Below are 25,260 nucleotides of genomic sequence, written 5' to 3'. Positions count from 1 at the left end.
CCACAACGGTGAGAGGCCCGCGTACCGCAAAAAAAAAAAAAAAAAAAAAAAAAAAAAGTGAAATGCTTGCAAGTATTGGCTTTGTTCCAACTGCACACGAAGCCGGCCAGAGTTCCAGCGAGTGGCTGTTTATTAGGGAGTTGTTCAGCCTTTGAAGTGCAGTTTCTCTTGATTAATGTGGGAGCCTAATTCAGATATAATCTGAGGGCACTGTGATGGATCCCATGTGTGCTGCTCCTAAGTCTAGCTCCCCAAGGAGTTACTCTTGGGTCGGTTCCAGCCTCTTAGATGTCTCGGTTTCTCCCTGCAGCAAAAACTGCTGTGCCCCTCGGCAGCGAGCAGAATTTACTTAATGGTTGTAGTGGGGTCCCTTGTAGGACCGCAGCACATCTAAAGGATCGATCGTCAGATTTGTCCACTAGGTTCTCAATCACCTGACAAGGCCTTGTGGCTGGAAGGAGCAAGTGTTCCTTTTGTTTGGAGCTGAGTAGGCTAGGCTCGGGCTCTCATTCTACTACCAAATGGTTTGTTCAGATTATATATAATCTTTTCAATTTAAGCCGAATTTTAAAAAAGACCAGCCAACCCAATTCACTCCAAAGTCCCCCCCGCCCCCCGCAGGTCCCTGCCTAGGGAATGTACATTACTCCCTCGTAGGACTCCAAGTCCCAAGAAAACGACAGCTCGAATAAAACTCAGGATGTCATTTAAAGCAATGATGTCTGAATACCAGGAGAAACCACCAAAGCAGCTGAGGAGTACCGAGAAGCGAATGCGTCTCAGAGGACCCACGCTGGTACCAAGCATCGTTTGGGTAGACTCCAGGTGTCCTCTGACAGGTGTCTCTGGTATCATACTGAGTACAACAAGAAAATGTCAACAAAAATTCAATTAAGAATCAAGGAGACGGGCTTCCCTGGTGGCGCAGTGGTTGAGAGTCCGCCTGCCGATGCGGGGGACACGGGTTCGTGCCCCGGTCCGGGAGGATCCCACGTGCCGCGGAGCAACCAAGCCCGTGAGCCGTGGCCGCTGCGCCTGCGCGTCCGGAGCCTGTGCTCCGCAACGGGAGAGGCCACAACAGTGAGAGGCCCGCATACCGCAAAAAAAAAAAAAAAAAAAAAAAGAATCAAAGAGAGAAAAGGGAATTTTATTCGAGCCAAACTGAGGATTCTAACTTGGGAGACAGACTCTCATAAAGCTCTGAGAACTGTGCTGCCTGTTAGAAGTCAAAGGCACAGCGGTATTCATTTTCAAGACAAAGGATCGTTCATTTTTCTTAAAGTTCACCAAGGATACATATCCAGGTTAGGACATACGGAGCGAGCAGCAAGTCACCATGACCTCCTAGAGTTGGGAAAGAACGGTATTCTTTTTTAAGAAGTTAAATCACTAGTGTCAGAAGACAAAAATAAATTGATCTTCATAGTCGAGCAGGCACTCCCACGTTTGAGGAGCTGCGGTTGATGTGTAATGCAGATGCACGCTGCACCTTAGGGAAGGAGGAGGCCCAAATAAACACAGAAAGAGAATTTTATGTTTAATTTTTTCTTGCCTTTCCTTAAAATACAAATTTTATTTCATCAACTCCAAGCACAAAAAAGATTATTTTTATCCCTATTTCTGAAATTTTATTTCCTAATATTTTTTATATGCTTACTGTATCTTCATCTCACGTAAGGGTGCAACCCAGGGGTCTTGTTTTGGCATGCACAAAAAAAGGTATGTAGAAATCTGATCATGTGGTGCATATTTACAAACGGGGAGGCAGGTTTCAGGGGGTCTGAGTCTGAAATTGTACTGCTATGGTATTTTCATTATAGTTACAGAAATAATCTGGGTTACACTATGGAGTTCATAGCTCACATGCAAATTATGAATATACATATATTTCAAAAACTGCTGTTTGAATCTAACACAGAAAGAAATTGTTACAGATGTCATTCAACTTAGAAAGCATGATGATGTGTTATTAGTGATTGTTTATAAAGTGCCCCAATGCAGCGGGATATGCCTGGGTTAACAGAAGGCACATGATTCATTAAGGGATATAAAAAAGATTACATTTTACTTATTTGTTGTTGTTGTTTTCCCTATCTTTTGGCCACGCCCCGAGAAATGTGGGGTCTTAGTTCCCCGACCAGGGATCGAACCCATGCCCCCTGCAGTGTCTTAACCACTGGACCGCCAGGGAAGTCCCAACATGTTACTTATGTGGATGTATGATACATTCGAAAAAAATGGTGTCAAAATGCAATTCCAGAGGCCAAATCTGCAGCCTTCAAAAGCACACTCTACTCTGCTTCTTTTGATTACTGTCCTCTATAATACTGTCTTCAGTTTCCAAACATAAGACTAATTTTTATTATTTCATATATACAGCAGCCATTCCCTCTCAAAAGACAGGGAGACCATTGTTCCCCCCCATTCTTCCTCCCACGTACGCCGTCTCTAGTAACCCATCGTTCTACTCACACGAAAACCTCATTCTCGCAATATCCTGTCCTGCTCTCTTCCATGATCAGCTGGTAGGGTAGGCCCTTCCTATAATCATCAACAGAGGCTCTGAGTCGTATCAACAAATCCAGAGAAGGGGCTGTGACCCCCCCAAAGCACAGTAATTTAGAGAACAGTTTTACATTTATATTCTGTCACTCCATACATTTGTGTAGTTTTTCTCAAAGATGTATAATCTGATATCAAGTGAGGTATGAGTCCTGGCTACAGGCTTTGCCATACACATCGGTTTTACACGGTATCTCTCCAGGATGGAGTCTTTTTTTTTCCCTTCACTGAAACACAGCTGATATGCAATATTTTGTTTCAGGCGTACTACATAATGGTTTAACAATGGCATACATTATGAAATAATCACTCCGGTAAGTGTAGTAGCCACCTGTCCCCATAAAGTTATTATGACTGACTATATTCCTTACACCCCCGTGCTTTATTATGTAACTTGAGATTTGTACTTCTTAAAGCCCTTCTCCTGTGTCACACACACCTCGAACCCTCCCTCTTACCTTCTGGCAACCATTTATTTGCTCTATGTATGAGTCTATTTTCCTTGTATTTTGGTTTTTAAATTCCACATACAAGGGAAGTCACGTGCTACGCCATTCTCTGAAATTTCACCTAGCAAAATACCCTGCAGAGCTATCCATGTTGTTACAAATGCTAAGACTTCATTTTTTCGTGGCTAATATTCCATTGTGTGTGTGTTTGTATTTATGTGTATATGTGTATCACATTTTCTTTATCCAGTCACCTATCAGTGGACACTTAGGTGGCTCTCTTAACTTGGCTATTATAAATAACGATACAGCAAACAACGAAGTGCATGTATTTTTTTGAATTAGTATTTCTGTCTTCCCTAGGTAAATACCCAGAAGAGCAATTGCTGGATCATACAGCAGTTCTATTTTTAATTTTCTGAGGACCCACCATATCGTTTTCCATAGTAGCTGCACCAATTTACAATCCTACCAACAGTGCACAAGGGTTCCCTTTTCTCCTCATTTTCACCAATACTTGTCATTTGTCTTTTTGATGACAGCCATTCTGAGAGATGTGAGGCGGCAGCTCACTGTGGTTTTGATTTGAATTTCCCTGATGATTAGGGATGTGCCGATTTTCACGCACCTGTTGGCCATCTGTATGTCCTGCTTTTCCACGATGGGAGCCTCTCAGCCTGAGTAAGGCTTGGATCCTTGCACAAGTTATGTGTCAATCATTACCTTTGAAGGTTTCTTTTTGCTGTGAACTGTCTGACGATCCCCAAAGCCTGAGCTCTGGATAAAAGCATTGCCACATATGTTAGGTTTATGTTTGTTTTCAGTATGTATTTTCTGATGCCTAGTAAGGCTTGCAAATTGGGTATAAGCTTTGCCACACTGCTTACATTTGTAAGGTTTCTCTCCAGTGTGGATTGTTTTATGCTGAGTAAGGTATGAACGCATTGTAAAAGCTTTGCCACACTCACTACATTTGTAAGGTTTCTCTCCAGTGTGAGTTCTCTCGTGACCCCAAAGTTGTGACCGTTGGATGAAAGCCTTATCACAGTCTTTACACTTATAAGATTTTTCTCCTGTATGAATTCTCTGATGTGCCATAAGGCTTGAACGTTGGGTAAACCCCTTGCCACACACGTTACATTTGTGGGGCTTCTCACCAGTATGAATTCTCTCATGACCCCAAAGTTGTGAAAGTTCAATAAAAGCCTTGCCGCACATATTACATTTGTGTGGCTTCTCCCCAGCATGCATTTTCTGATGCCTAGTAAGGCGCGACAGTTGGGTAAAAGCTCTGCCACACTCGTTACATCTGTAAGGTTTCTCTCCGGTGTGGATCGTCTCGTGCTGAGTAAGATTTGATCGCATGGTAAAGGCTCTGCCGCACTCCACACACTTGTAAGGCTTCTCTCCAGTGTGGATCTTCTTGTGTTTGTTAAGGCTTGAGCGCTCAGCAAAGGCTCTGCCACACTCGTTACAACTGTAAGGTTTCTCTCCAGTGTGCAATTTCTCATGACTCCAAAGGAGTGAATGTTGGATAAAGGCCTTGCCACACTCATGGCATTTATATGGTTTCTCCCCGGTGTGCATTCTCTGATGATTTGCAAGGTGTGAATTTCGACTAAAGACCTTGCCACACACAGGGCATTTATATGGTTTCTCTCCTGTATGCACTCTCTGATGTGTAGTGAGATTAGAACACTGGTTAAAGGCTTTGCCACACACATTACATCTGTAAGGTTTCTGTCCAGAGTGAATTCTCCTGTGATTCCTGAGGTTTGAGCTTTTGCTAAAAGCCTTCCCACAGTCATTACAGCTGTAAGATTTTTCTCGAGTGTGTGTTCTCCTGGGCTGTGCAGGTGACAAAGCGTTTTCCACACTAGGAGCAATTCTGTGAAGGGGTGAAACTGAGGAACCACTGCTGACTGGCTTCTCAACTTGACCGCATGCGTACACTTTCTCCTCAGCTGGAAATCTCTGCAGCTGAGCCGCCCGGGCCTGCAGCCTCACTCCAGGTCTACTTTCCAAACACTTGAGATCTCTGTTTCCAGCAACGCTGACGTTATCTTTCGTTGTTAACAAACTTCTTATGAATGGCTTGTCGTGCGTGAAATATTCACGTGCATTACTTCTTACAGAAACACTCTCAGGAAAATTAATTAAGGATTTATTATCGTGATCTTCTCCATGACTAAGATTTTTGTTATGGGTCAAAAGTACTTCTTTGTCATTTCTTGCATCACATCCCCACTCACTCTCACACTCCTGCACATCCGCACAGGCTTCCTTGAGGTCAAAATCCTTGATGCCATGGCTTTCATTTCTGTCCAGTATCACTAGATGGAATAATTCTCCTTTAGTAATGTCTTCTCTTGGTGGTAACTCCTTGATTGCAAATCCAGCAGATAGGCTTCCTATTAAATCAGTTGAAAAATAAATATTTTATATTGAATTACATAATTATACAAAAAATGTGTTTAATAACATGTGGAAATATATAAGAAAAAAGGTATTTTTAAAAGTCTGTATATCATAATAATAATTAATAAAATGTTTTAGTAAGCCATGATAAATCTAGCAGTTAAGTTAATAAGTAACCACAATTATACAAAATAATAGTCTCTGGCATTCTAAAGGATTTTTCCATAAAAACCAAAGAAAGAATTTACATTCTAGAAGGAACATATAAAAGGAAAAGTGAAATATATGTTGAGAATCACTGAACTTTGTCTATCTCCTGAGTTCTTCCAAGGATATAAAATATGAAAGGAAACTAAATAGGTCCTGCGGTCACGACTACGGAGGACTTAGCCCTGATATGTATTAAATGAAAACCAAAAGAGATCAAGGGGAAAGAGGACTCCAGAGAGAGCCATCTCAGTCCCTCTCAAACCAAGGCACCAAAATGGTCAACGGTGTCAGAAAATAGAGTATTGGAGGTCATGACAAAGCTTTTCCTCAGCTCTGAATGAGCTGGAGCATCACGGTAGAGTGGGAGCTTAAACTTTTATACACTTGAACAAGAGAGTGACAAGTTTTAGTGTGTGGGAGGGATTTCCTTTGAGCACTCAAAAGAAACAAACTTGTATTCTTCCACAGATCCTTCCCATTTGAGGAGAATTTCCTAAACAATATTTAATGGAGCAGTTTACTTTGTGCCCACCTGAGCTCACATCTCAATTATATTCCCACTTGCCTGGATTTTTCCCTATTTTCACTTTACCCTCCAAAGTCCAGGGCTCTTTCCCTTGTTCTCAAATGGAGGTAATATTCAGCTTAAGAGAGATTTCAATTCATAAAGTAAAATGGAGTATGACCTGCTATGCTGTTCCAGAACACATGCCCAGCTCTTTGTTCAGCTAAGAAGAAAGAAAATTATAGTTGGGTCTAGAAATGTATTATAAAAATTAGTCAACTGACTGCCTCCTGAATGCTTAGATTATTTTAAGTATGCAGATATCTAGCTCTCTTCCAAGAACTACAGAATCAAAAGCACAGAGTGAAACCACAGAATGACATATTTTTAAAAATTTGCCATAAGGCTTTCTGACTGCTGGTGTTCTACAACCACCACTAATCAAGCATGAATGCAGAACTTCTGAAGAAACGAGAAGTTATAGAGTCATAAGGCATGTTATGAAGGCTTTTCATTCTGAATCCAAACAGCTTCAATCACTCTCTCAAGAACAGAGATTTGAAACTCTCACAGGCATGCTAGGGGCTCATAAAACACTCAGAAGGGAAACTGCAAAGATATACAGTAGTTACCAACTTCCGGAGAGGAGATATCCTCACCCAGGGAGAGCAGGTTCCTGTAGGTCTCCAGCATCACGTCCCTGTACAGGGCCCTCTGGGCAGGGTCCAGGCATTCCCACTCCTCCTGAGAGAACGTGATGGCCACATCCTTGAATGTCAATAGTCCCTGAAAGGAAAGCACATTTCACCAAGTGGACAAGGAGAGAGTTCTGAGTTTGACACAAAATTACAGAAGCAGCTCTGGCCAGAGCAAATGTTCTGACTGATCCATAAGATAATTTTGAGCAAGTTACATCTCTCGATTTTTTTTCAACTGAGGTGAAATTCATGTAACATAAGGCTCACTATTTTAAGGTATCACTCGGGGGCATTTAGTACATTCACAGTGTTGCACAAACCGTCTAGTTCAAAAACATTTTTATCGTTGCTAAAGGAAATTTACCCATTAAGCAATCGCTTCTCATTCTCCTTCGCCCCCATGCCTGGACACCACTAATGCCTACTGTCATTACACATTTACCTATTTGTGATATTTTCATATAAATGGAATGGTATGAAATGAGCTTTTCTGTGTGGCTGCTTTCACTTAGAATGGTGTTTTTGGCTCATCCATGATGTAGTATCAGTACATTCCTACAGTATCAGTACTACATTCCTTTTTTAGGGCTGAATGATATTTAGTTCTATGACTGCACCACATTTTACTTATTCACTCATCCCTTGATGGCCATTTCGCTTGTTACCACTTCTTGCCTAGTGTTAATAGTGCTGCTGGAACTGTCAATGTACAAATATGTGTGTGAATGCCTGTTTTCAATTTTTTTTGGTATACACCTAGAGAGGAATTAGAATCACGTTGTTTAAACTTTTAAAGATCTGCCACACTGTTTTCCACAGCAGTGCATCATTTTTACGAACAATGTGTCAGAATTCTCATTTCTCCACGTTTTTACCAATACTTGCTATTTTGCATTTTATTATACTCAGCCTAGTGGGTGTGAAATGATATCTTTTTAAAAAATGTATTTATTATTTTTGGCTGCGTCAGGTCTCGGTTGCGGCACGCAGGATCTTTTGTTGCAGCGCACAGGCTTTTCTCTAGCTGTGGTGTGCGGGCTTACTGGTGGCGGCGTGTGGTCCTAGTTGCCCAGAGGCATGTGGGATCTTAGTTCCCCGACCAGGGATGGAACCCGTGTCCGCTGCACTGGAAGGCGGATTCTTAACCACTGGACCACCAGGGAAGTCCCAAATGATGTCTCATGGTGGTTTGAATTTTGCATTTTCCTAATGACTAATTTCGTTGAACATCTTTTCATGTGCTTCTTGGCTGTTTCTATATCTTCTATTCTTGAATTTTAGGATCAGAGAAATGTCTACTAGAAGTCTTTTGACCCTCTTGTAACTGGGTTCTTTGTATTTTTGTTGCTGATGTGTAGGAGTTCATATACTCTATAGAGAGTAGACCCTTACCAGGTATGTGATTTGCAAATATTTCCTCCCATTTGGTAGATTATGTTTTCACTTACATGACAATGTCATTCAGTGCACAACCATTATTAATTCTGTTGAAGACAAATTTATGTATTTTGTCTTTCTGTTTTTTGCTTTTGGCATAGTATCAAAAAAATCCACTGCCAAGCCCAAGGTCATGAAGATTTACCCCTATGCATTCATCTAAGGGTTTTATAGTTTTAGCTCTTACATTTAGTTTTTGATTCATTTTGAATTGATTTATTTATATGGAGAAAGGCAGAGGTTCAATTTCATTCTCTTTCACATGGATATCCAGTTGTCCCAGCACCACTTAAGAGACTATTCTTTTTCCATTGTATATTCTTGGCACCCTGGCAAAAAAAGGAATTGACCACAGATGTACGGGTTTATTTGTGGACTCTCATTCTATTGCTTTGATCTGTATTTCTATCCTCAGGCTAGAACCCCAGTCTTGATTACTCTAGGTTTGTAGTAAGGTTTGATGTTGGGAACAGTAAGTCCTCCAACTTTTTTGGTTTTTTTCACATTTATTTTGGTTATCTGGGGTCTGTTCAAATTTAATATGAATTTTATTTTATTTTATTTATTTTATTTATTTATTTTTGGCAGTGTTAGGTCTTTGTTGTTGCACGCGGGCTTTCTCTAGTTGCGGAAAGTGGGGGCTACTCTTTGTTGCGGTGGCTTCTCTTGTTGCACAGCACAGAGACCAAGAAGCTCAGCGCGTCCAAAACGTGTCATTTTAGGAAGGAGAGAACAGTCCACAAAGAATATGAGTGTCACCTGGGAAAGGGCCATTCCTTCTCCTTCCTTTCCTCTTCCTCTGGGCTTCTTTCTCAGGTAGGGTTATTCTGTGTGACAAAAATACGTTCTTAAATGCTTAGAATCAACATGCCTCCCTCCCCTGCCACAAGTATACACACAGGGAGAGCCTTAATATGGGGGAGAGAAGGACCACAGCGACAGGAGGAATGCAGACAAAAATCACCTCCTGTAAGGAGACCAGTCAGTGAGCCCGTCACCCACTTCTTCAGGAAGCCCTCCCTGCTGCCGCTGGAACGCCCACTGCGCCGCAACCGCGCCGTCCTCGTGCACTTGGCCCTCAGCCAGAGGCAAGTGCCTCGTCCCAGCCCCTGGCGCCTCCCGAGGAAGCCGGCATCCAGTGACTGGCTGACGCGGGATAGGATGCTTGTCCCACCCGACACGCGGGAGCAGCTCCAGAGCTCCCTGCTGAAGCTACACTGAAGACTCCAGATTTTTGTCCTGAAGGCGATGGGAAACCCCAAGAGGGTTTAATGCCAAGAGATGACACAATGAAACTTAAGATTTACCCTAAAACCTGTAATTATACTTGTTTCTTCAGCCTAATGAGTGGCACAGTATCTATTCTTCCAGGGAACAACGTATCATCTTCAATTGCTCCATCCTTCCCTCTTACCTACACCTAATAAATCATCAAATGACACAGACTCTACCTTCTCAATAGGTTTCAGATTCATCCTTTCCTTTCCTATGATGCTTTTCACCCCATGCCCGTCCGTACACGTCACTCAGATAATTTCAAAGATCTGCGAACTTTCCCTTGCCTGGGATTTCTTCTTCCTTCAATCCATAATCCAGATGCTTAGGAGAGTTCACTATTTAAAATGCAACACTGACCTATTAGTACCTTGTTTTGGCCTCTCAATGACCTCTTCGTGTCAAAAGGATCAAGTCAAGCTCCTTAGGAGAGACTATGTCCGGAGCCCCCTGGTGACAGGACCCCTGCTTTGCCTGCATTTCTTTCACTCTCTGTGTCCAGCTCTGCATCCAAGCAACATTACAGGATGCTAATATTCTCTTCTTCACTCCGACAACACACTTACTTACTTTCTTTTGGAATGCTGCTTCTCCTTAATTGGCTGTTGAATTAATATAAACTATTTAAATCCAACTTGAATAATAAAAATAAACTAAGATGAAATGGCTGTAAGAGTTGCCTCTCCTGATTCTTTCTCTTCCCCTAACGGTCCCATTTAATCCCGCCCAGAAAGAATTATTCACCTCTGCAGTTTACTCACGCTTCTATTATTTCATTTAACAAGGTATGTTTTACAATATTCACATATCTATTTTCCCTAAAAGAATGTAAGCTCTGTGTAAAAGGGAACATGTTTTCCACTCTGGTAGCTTGCATTTGGTTCCACGTGCTGGCAACCGTCTCCTGAGATCTCTCCTGAACATCATTGGAAAGCCTACCTTAGAGTAACTGACTTACCCAGCGCCTCATCATTCAGTGGGGTCTGCTTATAGGCCATTTGAAACAAGGCGTTTGAGTGGTAAGACGTGATCCTTTTTAAAAAATTGAATATATTTATTTATTTGGCTGCGTCGGGTCTTAGTTGCGGCACGTGGGATCTTTTTAGTTGCGGCATGAGGAAGCTTTAGTTGCAGCACGCGGGCTCTAGTTCCCTGACCAGGGATTGAACCCAGGTCCCCTGCATTGGCAGCGCGGAGTCTTAGCCACTGGACCACCAGGGAAATCCTGAGACGATATCCTTAATCATGTCACACTCGATGAAAACACAATTATTAAGAAAGAAATCTCTGTCTGCGTTTCGATGTCTTACCGGCAATAGGCTGTTGACACTGAGTGAGCAGAGGCAGGTGTAACAGCAGAAGCAGGCACACACCAGTTGGTAGATGTCACTGTGCTCACAGCCATGTTACTGTCCCAGGGATATCACTTTATTATGAATATCATTCGATTACTTTCCTATTGGATTCCTAGTGCTAACATCTGTCTGCATACCAGAAGGTGCGAGGACGTGCTCCCAACACGTCCGCTGGGGCAACCGCGCGCGTTATCTACAAGGTGGATCCTATGCCGGCCGGGACTGGAACCACGTCAGCAAATGTGAGGCTGTACTAATACCTAAGGAGCTGGGGTGGGCCGTGCTGATGGGGTATTTTCTATCTTCAGCAAGTAGCCTTCTTACCCCCTCAATGTCATCAGAGTAGGAACTGTTCTCCATTGGACTGCGTTACCTGCCCACTCATACTCTCCTTGATACTGATTAGCGTGGAGACACACAGCAGCACATCCAACACTACGGGTTTCCACAAACGCATGGTCTAATCTTTTCTTCATAACCTCTGCCTTCAGTATAACATACTGTGTATTTTTTTATGACAAACATCATAAACCAATAAACACTATGTTGTTCTGCACTCAGTTACAGTGCTCCAGTGTTTATGTGAAGATTGTAATTAAGCAATTATTCAAAAAGTTGTCTCAGGTCCTTTGGCTGAGTTCTGCTTTCTCATATAGGCATCCTACGTTGTCAAAGGTTCTTCCTAAAATTTGGCCCAAAGTCCAAAACAGAATATTCTACTGAAGAGACGGAGGACCAACCATCTGCGTTTATGTTGTTGATATCAAATGTTGCATTTATAGCAACGTATTCGAAAGTCACATTAGCTTTTTTTCCCTATTTCGTTGAAATACAGTTGATGTACAACATTATGTTAATTTTGGGTATACTACATAGTGATGTGACATTTGCATACACTATGAAACGTTCACGGTAAGTCTTAAAAAAAGATCTACCCCATGATACAGAGATAGAGAAAGAGACGCTGAGAGAAAGGTATGCCTCTGTCTCTGCGCCTATGCCCCTGCCCCTTTCTTAAGAGTTTTTCACACTTGTTGGAGGACTGGGGCACGTTTCAAATTCGAACTGGGCACTCATTCCAGAAAACTGCCAAATGCAAACACAAGACCAATTTTGAAAATCATTTCAGGGATCTCACTTGCTCAGACCCAGAAAACCTGGTCTACTTTAATTTCTCCATGTTAGAGGTGGTGCATGAGACTCACAGGGGAAGTAATGTTAACCAAGTTACTTTGAAGAAGCCTGAGTTGAGTGAGCAGAACTGAGTGTAAGTGGTGGCTTGTATAGGTTTAAGTACAAAGAGTTTGTCCTAATTCCAGATTACCTTCCATATTCCTTAGCGAGAGAAGCTTCTCTTTCAGGGGTTTAATCAAACACAAACATTTAATTTTAATTCCTCTACTCCAGAAAAAAACAGAATCAAAATTTCCCAATTATAAATAGTTATTACTGCAGGAGAACATGGAAGAGGGTCGCCTGTGGAGATGAGCTCCGAGCAACCTCTTCGTCATGAAAACATGGCCTCTGTTGGAACAAAGTTCCACATCAATCCAGCCCATCCTTCAACATCTGCACAGAAAGGACAAAAGAGGACTAGAGGGGAACATCTACTTAGCTGTAGACTTCAGCTCAGAGCTCACTAATTTAGCATTTTTTCTTAAGGGAAGAAAAAAGCTGTTAAATATTAAACTAACTGGTTAAACTAGGATTTGAGTGTTAAAAGATTATCGACATCCTTAACCACATGCATTGAAATGCTGTAAAGTTATCTACCAGACATCAAAGAACAGTTCCAAGTTAGGATATAAAGCATAAAACCCTCATAATCTGAACAATAAAATTTAGAGGGAAAGTAATCTGGAAATTTAAAAAATAGCCACTGGGGTCTGAGATGAAAGTTAAAACAAGCGTGAGGATACATCAAATTTAGAAAAGGAGGGCATGAGCCACAGTAGAAAAGGGAGAGGAAAACAGTACTGTTAATGACGGCCATTTTAGGGACTTCCCAGGCAGTCCAGTGGTTAAGACTTTGCCTTCCAATGCAGGTTCGAACTCATCCCACATGCCTCGCGGTCAAAAATCCAAAAACATAAAACAGAAGCAATACTGTAATAAATTCAATAAAGACTTTGAAAATGGTACACATGAAAAAATCTTTAAAAAACAAAACAAAAATAGCCATTTTTAAAAAGCACCAAGTGGTGAAAGAAATTCTTCCCCATTTCTTGAAAGGTAAGAGGAGTTAGAATTGACTAAGTCTCTGCCTTCTGGATGAATAGGGCTTGCCAGTGGAATTATCATCTGATGCAATGATTAGAAAATGCAGATGCGTCAAACATCTAGCTTGGCAACTGTCTTCTGCATAATTAAAACAAGTCAATACATTTTACATAAACTACAGAGCCACATGTTAGTACTTCAGGACGTAATATCCCACATCCAATCTACTCAGTACTCACCTACGTTTGGGGACCCCATTTTCTCCACCACTATGTGCTTTTTTCTCTGTGTATGTCTTTCTCTGTCCTTCTGCTTCTGTCTTCTCCTTTGACCATTTCTGTGTTTCCTCCTCTTTTCTCTGCATCATTTTCTTTCCCTCTCTCTCGATTCCTCCTCCCCCAGAATGTTTGGCCTCACTCTGTTGCAACCTCTGTATCAACACCTGTTGTTCTTTCTCCACAATATTTCTTTTTTCTTTTTTTTAAAAAAAATCCATCCTCTGACAAAAGGCCTTCCTGACAACTTTCCATACAGTTAGTCATAAAATTAAAAAACACAGAACACAGCAGACAGTATCTCATACACTAGAAACCAACGTGCCAGGAGTCCCTTCTCATTTTTCTCATCACTGTAAAAAAAAAAAAAAAAGAAAGAAAAAAACCCCCAAACCTAAGAACTTAGTTTTGGTGAGGCACAGGGGACGCTGGTCCCCTACCAAATGAACCGAAATAACCCAGCAGAGAATTCAAACCAAGGGAGTAAGATTTGGAGCGCGGTGGGGGTGGGGGAAGGCGGGGGGAGTGTCGTGGTCAGTCTCCACAATATTTCTGATGCCTCACTAGCTGCATATATTTCCGCCTCTGTATTCCCTCACTGGTCTCCCTGGAGGGAGGTGAAGAGCGCAAATCCACCTCCTGAGTCAGGACTTTACCCGACGCAAGGTCGGGTGGGGTGGGAATGGGGCGGGGGAGGGGAGCCGGGAGTCACACAAAGGCTTGAGAAAGGGAGTCAGAGTAGGAAAACGTCGCTGCAGGAGGTCAGTGTCTATATGGACCGAAGGCAGAAAGTTGGGGCCGGTACCTGTCTCAGAGCGATTTAACCGGAACCGGACCCAGACTCCTGGGACCCGAACCGAGTCTTCTGCCGACGCCGAGACAGGCGAAAGAGCAGATTCAGAGAAAGAGCGACGAGCGCGTTCAGGGGTTTTAACTTACCGGGAGACCCCAGAAACCCGGGTATGGTGGAGCAGTGCCCGAAGACCGCATAGCACAATTTCCAGAAAAACCGAGACTTAACTCTCCTGAGTGCCCACGACGCTCCGCGGGATCCGCTTCCGGGTCTGCAGGGAACTGCGCGTGCGCACTAGGGCGGGGCGGGGCCGGAGGCGGGGCCGGAGCCGTCAAGGTGCGCTCCGGCGGGTGGAGGCGGTGTCTCTGGTGGAGCCTCCCTGCGTGAACCGGGTCTGACCACCCCCCCCATACCCCAAACCCGCCCCTGGAAGATTCTGGTCTGTTCCTCTTCCTTGCGGACAGGCTCTGCGTTTCTACTTTGAATCCTTTGAACGTGTCTGGTGTCTTTTGGAGCCAGGCTACGTGCAGGATTAGAGATGCGCGGGCCATTTTCCTCACTATAAAATAACGCGCGGGTATCGGAAGCGGAGAGTTGAAAACGGTCTACGTGAAAACAGCGAGCGAATGAAGATGCGGATCCACCAAGGGCGGCACCAGCGCTGGGACCTTGGGGGCGGGGCTTGGCGTTGTGGGCGTGATCCCGGAACTTCTGAGACCCCAGGCAGTTACAGCGTTTTATTTAATTAAGCGAAAACCTAAGTTTTATTTAAAGTAGGTGATGGAAACGAGTGACAGGAAAGGCAAAATTGTGCCTGTGCGGACTGTGCAGTTTTATACTCACTTCCCTCCAGAGCATAATTTGAACTTCTGTCCCCCATTCACTTGGAGGCATCAGAAAGATCAGTGAGGAAAAATTTCAACCCCAAACTTGTCATTGTCTGAGGTTCTCTGTTGGAGACTGTGAGCAAGGAGTTGGCTATAGTCAGGAGCTGGAGAAACAAACTTTAGGAAGGAATTCAACCATATTTTTGTATTTTACTGTACAGTTTTCTCTCCTTTGACTTGTATCATGCTATAGGATGTGAAGAGTAAGGCCGTTTTGATAGAAATCTCCATTTCCCAAATATCAACTACTAATGATGTTATATTCAGGGTAACATCTAATGATGTTATCTTCAGTGTAACACCGCTTCAGCTGCTTATTAACTTATGCACTTTGGCATATTTCTGAATTTTTAATGTCACTGATTTAAGAGTTGTGAATAAACATATCTCCTTTGTCCCAGGCTCCTGGTGTAAAACTTCAAAAACCCTTGGAATTTCCACTAACTGAATCACTGTGCTGTACGCCAGAAACCAACACAACATTGTAAATCAAGTATACTTCAATTGAAAAAAAAAAAACCACCTTGGAATTTCCTGAATGATAGGAGTGTCTTTGCTATTATACTAATAAGGCAACTCTGAATGGGGGTTCCGTACAAAGCTATAGAATGCGAGCCTGGACATCAGAAAGACCAACAAAGTGATCAGAGGATTGGAACATGCAGCTGCCCAACTTCTGCAGGGAGGAGGGAGGCTGAGGATTGGGTGTAGTTTGATGTCCTTTATTCAAGGGAAAAGTGGATTTCCCGTCGCCTCCAGCGCCCGGCGCCACACCCAGGTAGCAGCCCGCTGCAGGTTGGTGAACCCACCAGCTTGGGAGACAGTGGCGGCCTTCACACATTTTTATTACATTTATTCCTAAGTAGTTTATTTTCTTTCATCATTTTGTAATTGCATCCTCAGTTTCCAAGTGTAACTTGTCAATTCAAATGTTTGTACATACGTAATCACTTCTTTTGTATAATTTGAAGCCATGTCATGGGTGCAAACTGATTTGTAATATAATATCACTGAATTGGCCCCATTTACTGGAATGATAAAATTGCTAAGCTTATGTACAATAAGAGCTGGTAGGTGTAGGAAAGTCAAGGTGGAGATGAAGTAGAGGTGAAAAGTACACTGCTTCCCTACCCACACATACAATAAAAGAAATTCCATGTGGGATTTTAATCCCATATGGGGTTGTATTCAGGTATACAGTGCATGAAAACATTACTGTTTCATCACTAAGTGACATGGGAATAATAAGGCAAAGGCTAAAACAGATGCTCAAAACTTTAATTTTATTTTCCTTACATAAAAATTATATACATTTATATGCTGAGACTGCAAGATCCCAGTGTAAAATGCAAATCAAAGAGTATATAGGATTAAATATAACAATATATATATTAATATAATGCCAATGACTATATATTATATTTAATATCCTCTAGGAAATATAACAAACTGAAATCTATGAAGTAGGAGGAAACGTAAAAGTAGGTACATAAGGCGAAACAGATGAAGAATAAATACACATGGTCAAAAAACATTTCATATATCTTGACTTCCAGTTTATCTAAAGTAAATAAAAAGCAAACAGAACCGTGGTGGCATCACCTTCATTTCATCAAACTGAAAAATATAAACATTTCTCAAGGTAGATTGTTATTAAAGGTTTGTGGATCTCTGTCCCCCATGGACTGGAGGTGAAGGAGAGAAGAGCTACAGCCTTTTTCTTTTTTTTTTTTTTTTTTTGGTGGTACGCGGGCCTCTCACTGTTGTGGCCTCTCCCGTTGCGGAGCACAGGCTCCGGACGCACAGGCGCAGCGGCCACGGCTCACGGGCCCAGCCGCTCCGCGGCACGTGGGATCTTCCCGGACCGGGGCACGAACCCGCGTCCCCTGCATCGGCAGGCGGACTCTCAACCACTGCGCCACCAGGGAAGCCTACAGCCTTTTTCGAATATAAAGGGGAGGATACGAATATATATTTACTTCGCCACACTTTAAAGTACGCAAATGCATATGAATTACACCCTGATATCTGTTCTCATTATAAAACAATGCTTGACTTCCCTCACTATAAAATTATGTGACTGTCCTAAGACGCACCAATCGTCTAACACGGATGTTAAAAGCATTGTAACAGTCATCCTCAGGGAAACCCAGATCTCACCACTTGGACTCAAGTTTTCAAACCCCTTTCCTACGACCACCCCAGGTTCTGGCGTTTATGAGGAACACACGGGGTGAAAAATTGGCCCTGCCGGTCACCTTGGAGATCTGGGCAGTTGCAGGGCTTTGCCCTCTTTCAGAACTGCAGTCTCCGCTGAATAGGCTTGGGTACCCTTAGTTTAAATCAAGCCTGATCCACTGACAGCCTGTCTAGGGAAGAGGTAGGCTGTCCTTGGAGCACGGACCTTCTCCTCCAGCCCCGGCTGGACCCCAGGGAGCCGGCAGTGGGCTTGGGACGAGCCAGCCCTCGGCAGGGAAGACATAGGCCGCCTGGTTGGCCATGGCGTATGTGGTCAGCACTGCGGTGAACAGAGGCCCCCGCAGCTGGGCCAGCTGCTCCCGGAGCGGCGGGGAATAGCCCTTGTGGTTGTACACATTAACTATGTTCTGATAAATGGCCTCAGACATAGAGCGCAGGGAGGTCAAGAGGGTTTTCCGAAGTGGAGGCGGCTGGTCTCCTGGAGACCTGGATCTGGGCCTCTTGCTGCGCCCAGGGCGCTTCCTCTGGAATCTCCCGGGGCTGGCATCCTGGATTTCTTCACTCTCCCTGCCGTGGCCAGAGTCAAGGACCTTCTGTTTCTTCTTTTCCGAAGTCGCACTGCGCTCATCTGGAGAGGCCCCTGTGGAGCAAGCATGTAGGTGAGAGACCCGCCACATTGATTCGTGGACTCCCATTCCCAGGATCTCCTTCCGTAAAGTCCACCTCTCTCCTGCTCCTGCCCTGCCCCCTCAGCTCTAGAATGAGGTGACGCCATGCCCATCTTGGGCCCTCCAGTGCTCCCTGGATCCCTGAGTCTCCAAACGGCTTCTGCCGTTGAACACCGCCCTTTGTGCCCACGCACCGGATAGGTGCCCTGCTTTTCTCTCTGTACACCTGGGGGCCCCAAAGCAAGATCCTACCTGTTCTCTCGCAGGTGCCGTCGTCCCTGGAATTGAGCTTCCTCTTCCTGGAGCTCTCCGGACTGGAGCCGCGTTCTGAATCTGTGGATCAAGTGACACTTTGAATGACTGCCTTCGCCCGGCACGCTGGAAACCTAGCCTACCCCGGACGCACAAGGAGCCGGGACCCCAACCGAAGCTCGCGTCCCAGCGGCGCGTCCTACAGTCCAGGATGCGCAAGGCCTGGCTGTCAAAGCTCCACCCACTTCCCCGCCCAGGGAGACTGACTTATTCCATGTGCCCTGTCCCTCCTCCCCAGAAAAGTGAAATCTTACCTGACAGAGTAGTGCAGCTGTTTCTGTCTTGTGTCTCGTTTTCCTTCGAATTCTCCTCCTCATCTGTCTTGGGCTCTGACCCTGAAGAAAAAGAGGGATTGAGATGACTGTCCTCCCTCGAGAGACACAGAAGCCCTTAGTCCATCCCTAGCCTGTATGTGTGGGCAGTTCTCTCTACCGAGGTCATTCAGACACATAAACTGGAGCAATAATACGGTTCTGGGGGATCGTTGCCAGAATACTCAAAGCCCCCATGGGGCTGGGGGACGTCTCTCATCACCGATCTCTAAATAAAATCGCAATAAAACACAAATTCGGTATCCCTGATTCCATCCCTCCTTCCAGCCTCAGACAAACAGCCCAGGACCCTATCTGGCCTTTGGTCGTGGCTGTCTCTTCACTGGGAAGAGAATGTCTTACCTTTTTCTTCGGATAGTTTCTCCTCTGCATCAGAGCCCCTTTCTTCCATGGAGTTCGGTTGCAACTGGGAAGAGAATATTTTGCCTTCTTCGGATAGTTTCTCCTCTGCATCAGAGCCCCTTTCTTCCATGGAGTCCTGCTGGACGGGAGGCTGGTCAGCGGGGTGTTCCATCTGGAAGCCCAAACGAAAGGTCCTCTCTCAGAGCGGTTCAGAGTCCGAAGTGTCCACAGGCCCGAGGTGCCTGCCTTTTATTAGACCCTCATGGGGCGTGGCTTGTTCCTATTGGCTGATTGGATTCCACAATCCTATCACTTATCCCCGCCTGAGATGGTGCGAGATTAGGAAACTAGTTGGTTGTGGTTGTACTGGGGAACCTGACACGGGAAGAGAAAGTGAATCTCTGTTTACCCTTAAGGCCACTTCAAAATGTTCAATGTTTTTCCAGTCTTGGATCATACATCTCAAACTTCTCCTTTGGGTGGGGGTTAGGTGGGACATGGAGATGATAGACTTGAATGCAAATCGTAGAATTATGTATTTGTCTAATAAATAAGTTGGAAGCCATCAAATCCGTTCTAGGAAGTAATCATTTAAGGATATAAAAGACTCCCAGGCTTTATAACACAAAATTATTTCAAAAAATTTTAAATATCATTTAATACCCAGTTCATATTCACATTCTTCTAATTCTAAATTACTCAAACACATTTTATTGGTTTTGGGTTTTTTTTAGCCAGGATTTAAACAAAGTTCCTACATTAAAATTACTTCTCATAACATTAGAACTGGTACATTTTGTCTGAAAATATCATTAAAAGCAGTTACAAAATGGAAGCACGTACTTATAATTACCATCACTCAGAAAGAAATTGTATCCAGATATATAAAGTTTAATTTCTACCAATTCAAAACAAAAGGAAACTATTCACAATAAATTGGAAAACAATTGACAAAACAATTCACAGGTTAGTAAACTCATATGATAAAAACTACGGTTCATTACATACAGCATTGCTAATAATAAAGTCAATGCAAAGAAAAACACCACCAAGTTTTCACATACATACTACTAATAAAAATTCAGATGTTACCCAGTGTGCCTATGATGTGGGGAACTGGAGATTCTCCTCTGGAGTTAGTGAGATTTGGAGGCTTAACCACTTCAGGAGATACGTGATTATGCAAACTAAACCTGAAGATGCGTGAAAATGATGACTCAGCAATTCAACTTCTCACCTTCTGTTTATAACAACAAGGAGATTGCCCAAGTGTATTCATGGGAGCATTGATAGTGGAAGGAAAAACATAAATGCTCACCAATAGGATCAGGGATTATAACCAAAAAGTCCAGTGCATTTACACACACAAATTACAAACAGTGGTGAAACACCATGAACTATAGGTACATGTGTAAAAAGGAGATTTTTCCAAAACAATTGGGAGAAAAGTCCTGATAAAATATTAGATTGTATAAGGGCATGTGTATAAATATTTTGCATTTGCAGAAAATAATATATGGTGTTCAAAGTATGTACGTATATGTTAGAATTTCTTAAAATTTTGGGAATGAGAAATATCGAATTATAATTGATTGCATCAGATACATACATATGTGATCAAATCGAAATGCAGAAGAAAAGTAACCAGGAAATAAATATCTTTTAAGGTCTTGTGGGTGAGAGACCGACCAGATCAATTCCCATGGACCCCCATGATTCGATCTCATGTGATTGCATTGTGTTCGAGGGTGAAGGGAACAAAAATGCCCAGTGAATTGATAAGACATCTTTTTTTTTTTTTAAATTCTTGAGTTCATGATGATATTTATTTTAAAAAATTTTTATTTTATATATATATTCAATGTTTTTCACATTCTTTTCTCATATAGTGAACTCAAAAGGCATCTTTTTTAAAAATTCTTGAGTTCATGATGATATTTATTTAAAAAAATTTTTATTTTATATATATATATTCAATGTTTTTCATATTCTTTTCTCATATAGGTTATCACAAAACATTGAGTAGAGTTCCCTGTGCTATACAGTAGGTCCTTGTTGGTTATCTCTCTATATATAGTAGTGTGTGTATGTTCATTCTAAGCTCCTGATTTATACCAACCCACTCCCCCAACATTTTCCCTTTGGTAACCATAAGTTTGTTTTCTAAGCCTGTGAGTCTGTTTCCTTTTGTAAATAAGTACACTTGTATCATTTTTTAGACTCCACATATAGGTGATATCATATGACATTTGTCTTTCTCTGTCTGACTTACTTCACTTAATATATAGTCTCTAGGCCCATCCATGTTGCTGCAAATAGCATTATTTCATTCTTGTTTATGGCTGAGTAATATTCCATTGTATATATATGCATACCACATATTCTTTATCCATTCCTCTGTTGACAGACATTTAGGTTGCTTCCATGTCTTAGCTATTGTAAATAGTGCTGCAATGAACATTGGGGTGCATGTATATCTTCTAAGTATGGCTTTGAGAAGGCATCTTGAGACCGAGAAAGGAGGCCAGGACCTTTATCTAATCAATGGATCCATCTATGATAGTGTAACTTACTCACAGGGTGGGATCTAGATCAGGCTGACAATGATAAGATCCAGAAGTTTTCACAGCTGCGTTCCGCACCACCCAGGGCCCATTCCAGAATTTTATTGTTAACCTAGGGTATCGAGGTAGGTGCTTGGAAACAGGATGAACTTTCCTAAGTTAAGATTTATGAGCAGGTAACTAGTCTTCTGGCCACTGAGAATCCATTATGGAGAGAGTTTTCATTACTGTTTGGGGGCTAATAGTATAGAGTTATGCTCACAGCCATACAAATTGAATTGGTTAGGTTAGCACTGGTGCTTGAACAGGGCATCCTGAAACAACAGAAAGTCTAACTGCATAGGGAAACTTCCCCTCATGTTTCCTCATCTACTCTAATGTATTCTAATACACAGTTAAATATTTTAACTAGGGTCACCATGTTGTACATATATCTGTGTGACATTTATTTCATAACTGGAAGTTTGCATCTTTTGGTGCCCCCATCCCTGCAACCACCAATCTGTCCTCTGTATCTGTGAGTTTGATTGTCTATTTTAGATTCCACATATAAGTGAGATCCCACAGTATCTGTCTTTTTCTGGCTGCTTTCTTTCACTTAGCATAATGCATTCAATGTCCACCCATGTTGTCACCAAAGGCAACATTCTTTCCCTTTTTATGGTCGAATCATGTTCCATTGATGTACATACACCATTTTCTTTATCCATTCCTCCGTTGAGGGACACTTAGGTTGCCACTGTATCTTGGCCGGGCCAGGCTGTTCTTAACCTTGGTTTTCACTGGTGCCCAGGAGGTCAGGGTCTCCGAAGTACTGGGTTGTCACTGAGCTAGTGCCACTGGGAAGACTGAGTTCTCATCGGCAAGATGCAAAAAGAATAAGCCAGCGTGTTGATATATGTTTTTAAAAATACGCTTTATTGGGCTTCCCTGGTGGCGCAGTGGTTGAGAGTCCGCCTGCCGATGCAGGGGACGCGGGTTCGTGCCCCGGTCCGGGAAGATCCCACATGCCGCGGAGCGGCTGGGCCCGTGAGGCGTGGCCGCTGAGCCTGCGCGTCCGAAGCCTGTGCTCCGCAACGGGAGAGGCCACAACAGTGAGAGGCCCGCGTACCGCAAAAAAAAAAAAAAAAAAAAAAAATGCTCAGACCTTAGCGGCTGGGCCCGTGAGCCATGGCCACTGAGCCTGCGCATTCGGAGCCTGTGCTCCGCAACGGGAGGGGCCGCAGCAGCGAGAAGCCCGGCGTACCGAAAAAAAAAAAAAAGGCTTTATTTTTCAGAGCTGTTTTTAGCTCACAGCAATAAGGAGCAGAAAGTCCATAGATATCCCATATACCTACTATCCCCACTCATGCACAGCCTCTCCCGCCGGCGACATATGCATAAATATTTTAGACATAGTATATATTGTTAAAATTACATATTTATACGTATGTAGTTTTTAAATCATAGAAAATGGCAGAGACCAAAACACAGCGTATTGTTTCAGATGTATGTACAAATTTGAGAGAAAGTGAGAGTGTGAAGGAATGGTAAACACCCAATAGAACACGGCATCCAGTCCGTGGATTGTGGGCGGTGACTGGTTAGCATGTGATTAGGTGAGGATGATGAGGTTATCGGGAGGGAAAGTCTAGGGGCTCCTAAGACAGTATAAAGCCCAGCAGAAGAAGGAAGTCTGGTCAGCGGTCTCTTCTCCAGACATCCTGGTAACCACTCTGTCTCCGGTGGTTTTGTCCAGTGTCCACATATCTGGGCGGTTCTGGACAGACAGCAGAAGCACACTTTGCTTTTCATTACTGTTTATCGTCAGTGAACCAGGACAGTGGGAACAATCAACAGAGGGCCATTTTAGACGTTGAGGTAAGTTCATGGTTTAATGGAATTTCTTAACGCAGGGACTGATTCGCCAAATACTTCCAAAATGTTAATTTCTTAACGAATGTCAGACTTTTCAAACAATGGTCACCAAGCACTTGATTTGTGCGTGGTGGTGGATTAGCAGTTATGGAACCCTTTGAGCAAGGGCTTTATAAAACTATGAGCGATTTGGTTAATCTGTCTTTCATCCTAGTGTATTCATGAGAACGTGTTTGGAGATGGCTGAAATTCAGGACCCTGACCCTAAGCCTGTACACAAAACAGAGCAGCACCTCAGGTGTGAAGCTCCTAGTGCAGTGTGGAAGCAAGAGTTATTCTACCTTATTTTATGGTTGGGAAATGCTTCCTCACTACGTGATTTTGGTCATTTAAATTTGAAGAGGAAAGCATACTTTATTCTAGACCTTCAAATAAGTCAGCCCCAAGATCCGATATAGCATGTCCTGACCCTTTCTTTCCTGTTTCTATGGCAAAATTGTCTTTTCTTTTTCTTAATATAATTTAGTATGATAAATTATATTTACTTTTCATGATAGCCTGTGGAATAAGATATTTTCCTGTTGCATTCTATTTGTATTTCCATTAGAACCCGTTTAATTTTTAGTTAGCCAATTCCCCGTTATTTATTTTTTTTACCTTTTTTTTTTTTTTTTTTTTTTTTTTTTTGTGGTACGCGGGCCTCTCACTGGTGCGCCACCAGGGAAGCCCGTGTAATTTTTTTTTCTGTCCTCATTTTCTTAAGATAAACACGTAGGGAATTCTCCGGTCGTCCAGTGGTTAGGACTCCACGCTTCCAATGCAGTGGGCCCGGGCCAGATCCCTGTTTGGGGAGCTAAGATCCCACATGCTGTGTGGTGTGGTCAAAAAAAACCCCAAACAACAACAACAAAAAATCCAGAACACTTTGGATAATTTTTTGGTTTTTGTTTGTTTATAACGTGTCCATTTAGACTAAAGAATTTCCCCTGAAGTCAGATTTTGTCCTGCTCCTAAGTTTTGACCCAAAATGGTTTACCTGTTTTTTCTTCTTTATGATTTCCATTTGAATTTCATTTCTGATGTTAAGGAATTTGATTTCAGCAATTTGTAGCAGTGTATTTCACATTTTAAAAAATACTTAGGGCTTCCCTGGTGGCGCAGTGGTTGGGGGTCCGCCTGCTGATGCAGGGGACACGGGTTCGTGCCCCGGTCCGGGAAGATCCCATGTGCCGCGAGGCGGCTGGGCCCGTGAGCCATGGCCGCTGAGCCTGCGCGTCTGGAGCCTGTGCTCCGCAACGGGAGAGACCGCAACAGTGAGAGGCCCACGTACTGCAAAAAAAAAAAAAGAAAGCTCAAATAAATAAATAAAATAAAAAATACTTAGTGCTTGCTTCGGCAGCACATATACTAAAATTGGAACAGTACAGAGACGATTAGCATGGTCCCTGCACAAGGATGCCATGCAAATTCGTGAAGTGTTCCACATTTTTATACAATGGAGAGGATTTGAAAGTGACTTACATTTTGTGCATAGAGCAAAATAACATTGCTTTTGTAGATGGCTTCTAAATCCTATATAAAAAGTATAGTCTTGACATAACACAGTGCAATGATAATTGGTTTAGAAGCCATAAATCAGAATAAAAAAGAAAACTGATTTTTTATGAATCAGAGATAAAAAAGCAGTAAAAGAAACCCTTAATGTTATTAAGAAATGTAAAAATGTAGTTATATTTAATTTTGTTAAAATGGACAAAGGGGGGGTTTCCCTGGTGGCGCAGTGGTTGAGAGTCTACCTGCCGATGCAGGGGACATGGGTTCGTGCCCCGGTCCGGGAAGATCCCACATGCCACGGAGCGGCTGGTTCCGTGAGCCATGGCTGCTGAGCCTGCGCGTCCGGAG

At 43.0% G+C, this 25,260-nt stretch overlaps 2 protein-coding genes and 1 non-coding gene across 6 annotated transcripts; 1 reads left to right on the top strand and 2 right to left on the bottom strand.

The window, feature by feature from the left end:
* Positions 1-1,126: 1,126 nt before the first annotated feature.
* LOC131744534 (zinc finger protein 677-like) lies at positions 1,127-14,456 on the bottom strand. Of its 4 annotated transcripts, none has more exons than XM_059044105.2 (4): positions 14,344-14,432; positions 9,039-9,106; positions 6,777-6,930; positions 1,127-5,422 (listed from the first exon to the last, which is right to left on the bottom strand). In XM_059044105.2, exons 2-4 carry the CDS (start codon positions 9,051-9,053, stop codon positions 3,717-3,719), a joined length of 1,875 nt encoding a protein of 624 aa, XP_058900088.1. In that variant the 5' UTR covers positions 9,054-9,106; positions 14,344-14,432; the 3' UTR covers positions 1,127-3,716. The 4 variants fall into 4 exon arrangements, with proteins under 4 accessions (XP_058900088.1, XP_058900089.1, XP_066874957.1 ...); XM_059044106.2 differs by having other exon boundaries at positions 6,804-6,930; XM_067018856.1 differs by lacking the exon at positions 9,039-9,106 and having other exon boundaries at positions 14,344-14,456.
* A 2,997-nt stretch (positions 14,457-17,453) lies between these two features.
* On the bottom strand, positions 17,454-19,109 carry LOC131745289 (protein FRG2-like-1). The gene is made up of 4 exons (XM_059045614.1): positions 18,938-19,109; positions 18,518-18,598; positions 18,204-18,284; positions 17,454-17,923 (listed from the first exon to the last, which is right to left on the bottom strand). The coding sequence occupies exons 1-4, from the start codon at positions 19,107-19,109 to the stop codon at positions 17,454-17,456; spliced, it is 804 nt and encodes a 267-aa protein (XP_058901597.1).
* A 5,632-nt stretch (positions 19,110-24,741) lies between these two features.
* LOC131745673 (U6 spliceosomal RNA) lies at positions 24,742-24,848 on the top strand. The gene has a single exon (XR_009332406.1). It is a non-coding gene; the product is annotated as a U6 spliceosomal RNA (small nuclear RNA).
* Positions 24,849-25,260: the final 412 nt, after the last annotated feature.

Source organism: Kogia breviceps, chromosome 18 (assembly GCF_026419965.1).
Source record: "Kogia breviceps isolate mKogBre1 chromosome 18, mKogBre1 haplotype 1, whole genome shotgun sequence".
Taxonomy (NCBI): domain Eukaryota; kingdom Metazoa; phylum Chordata; class Mammalia; order Artiodactyla; family Physeteridae; genus Kogia; species Kogia breviceps.
This window is presented reverse-complemented; position numbering and strand designations above follow the sequence as displayed.

Coding starts and splice junctions, on each gene's coding strand:
- LOC131744534 (XM_067018856.1), bottom strand. CDS start 14,394: ATGCGGTCTTCGGGCACTGCTCCACCATACCCGGGTTTCTGGGGTCTC. Junction 6,931..14,343: donor CGGGTTTCTGGGGTCTCCCG/GTAAGTTAAAAC, acceptor CTTTCCTTTCAG/GGACTATTGACATTCAAGGA. Junction 5,423..6,776: donor TATCTCCTCTCCGGAAGTTG/GTAACTACTGTA, acceptor CTGATTTAATAG/GAAGCCTATCTGCTGGATTT.
- LOC131745289 (XM_059045614.1), bottom strand. CDS start 19,109: ATGGAACACCCCGCTGACCAGCCTCCCGTCCAGCAGGACTCCATGGAA. Junction 18,599..18,937: donor GAAACTATCCGAAGAAAAAG/GTAAGACATTCT, acceptor CTTTTTCTTCAG/GGTCAGAGCCCAAGACAGAT. Junction 18,285..18,517: donor CAGCTGCACTACTCTGTCAG/GTAAGATTTCAC, acceptor CTTGATCCACAG/ATTCAGAACGCGGCTCCAGT.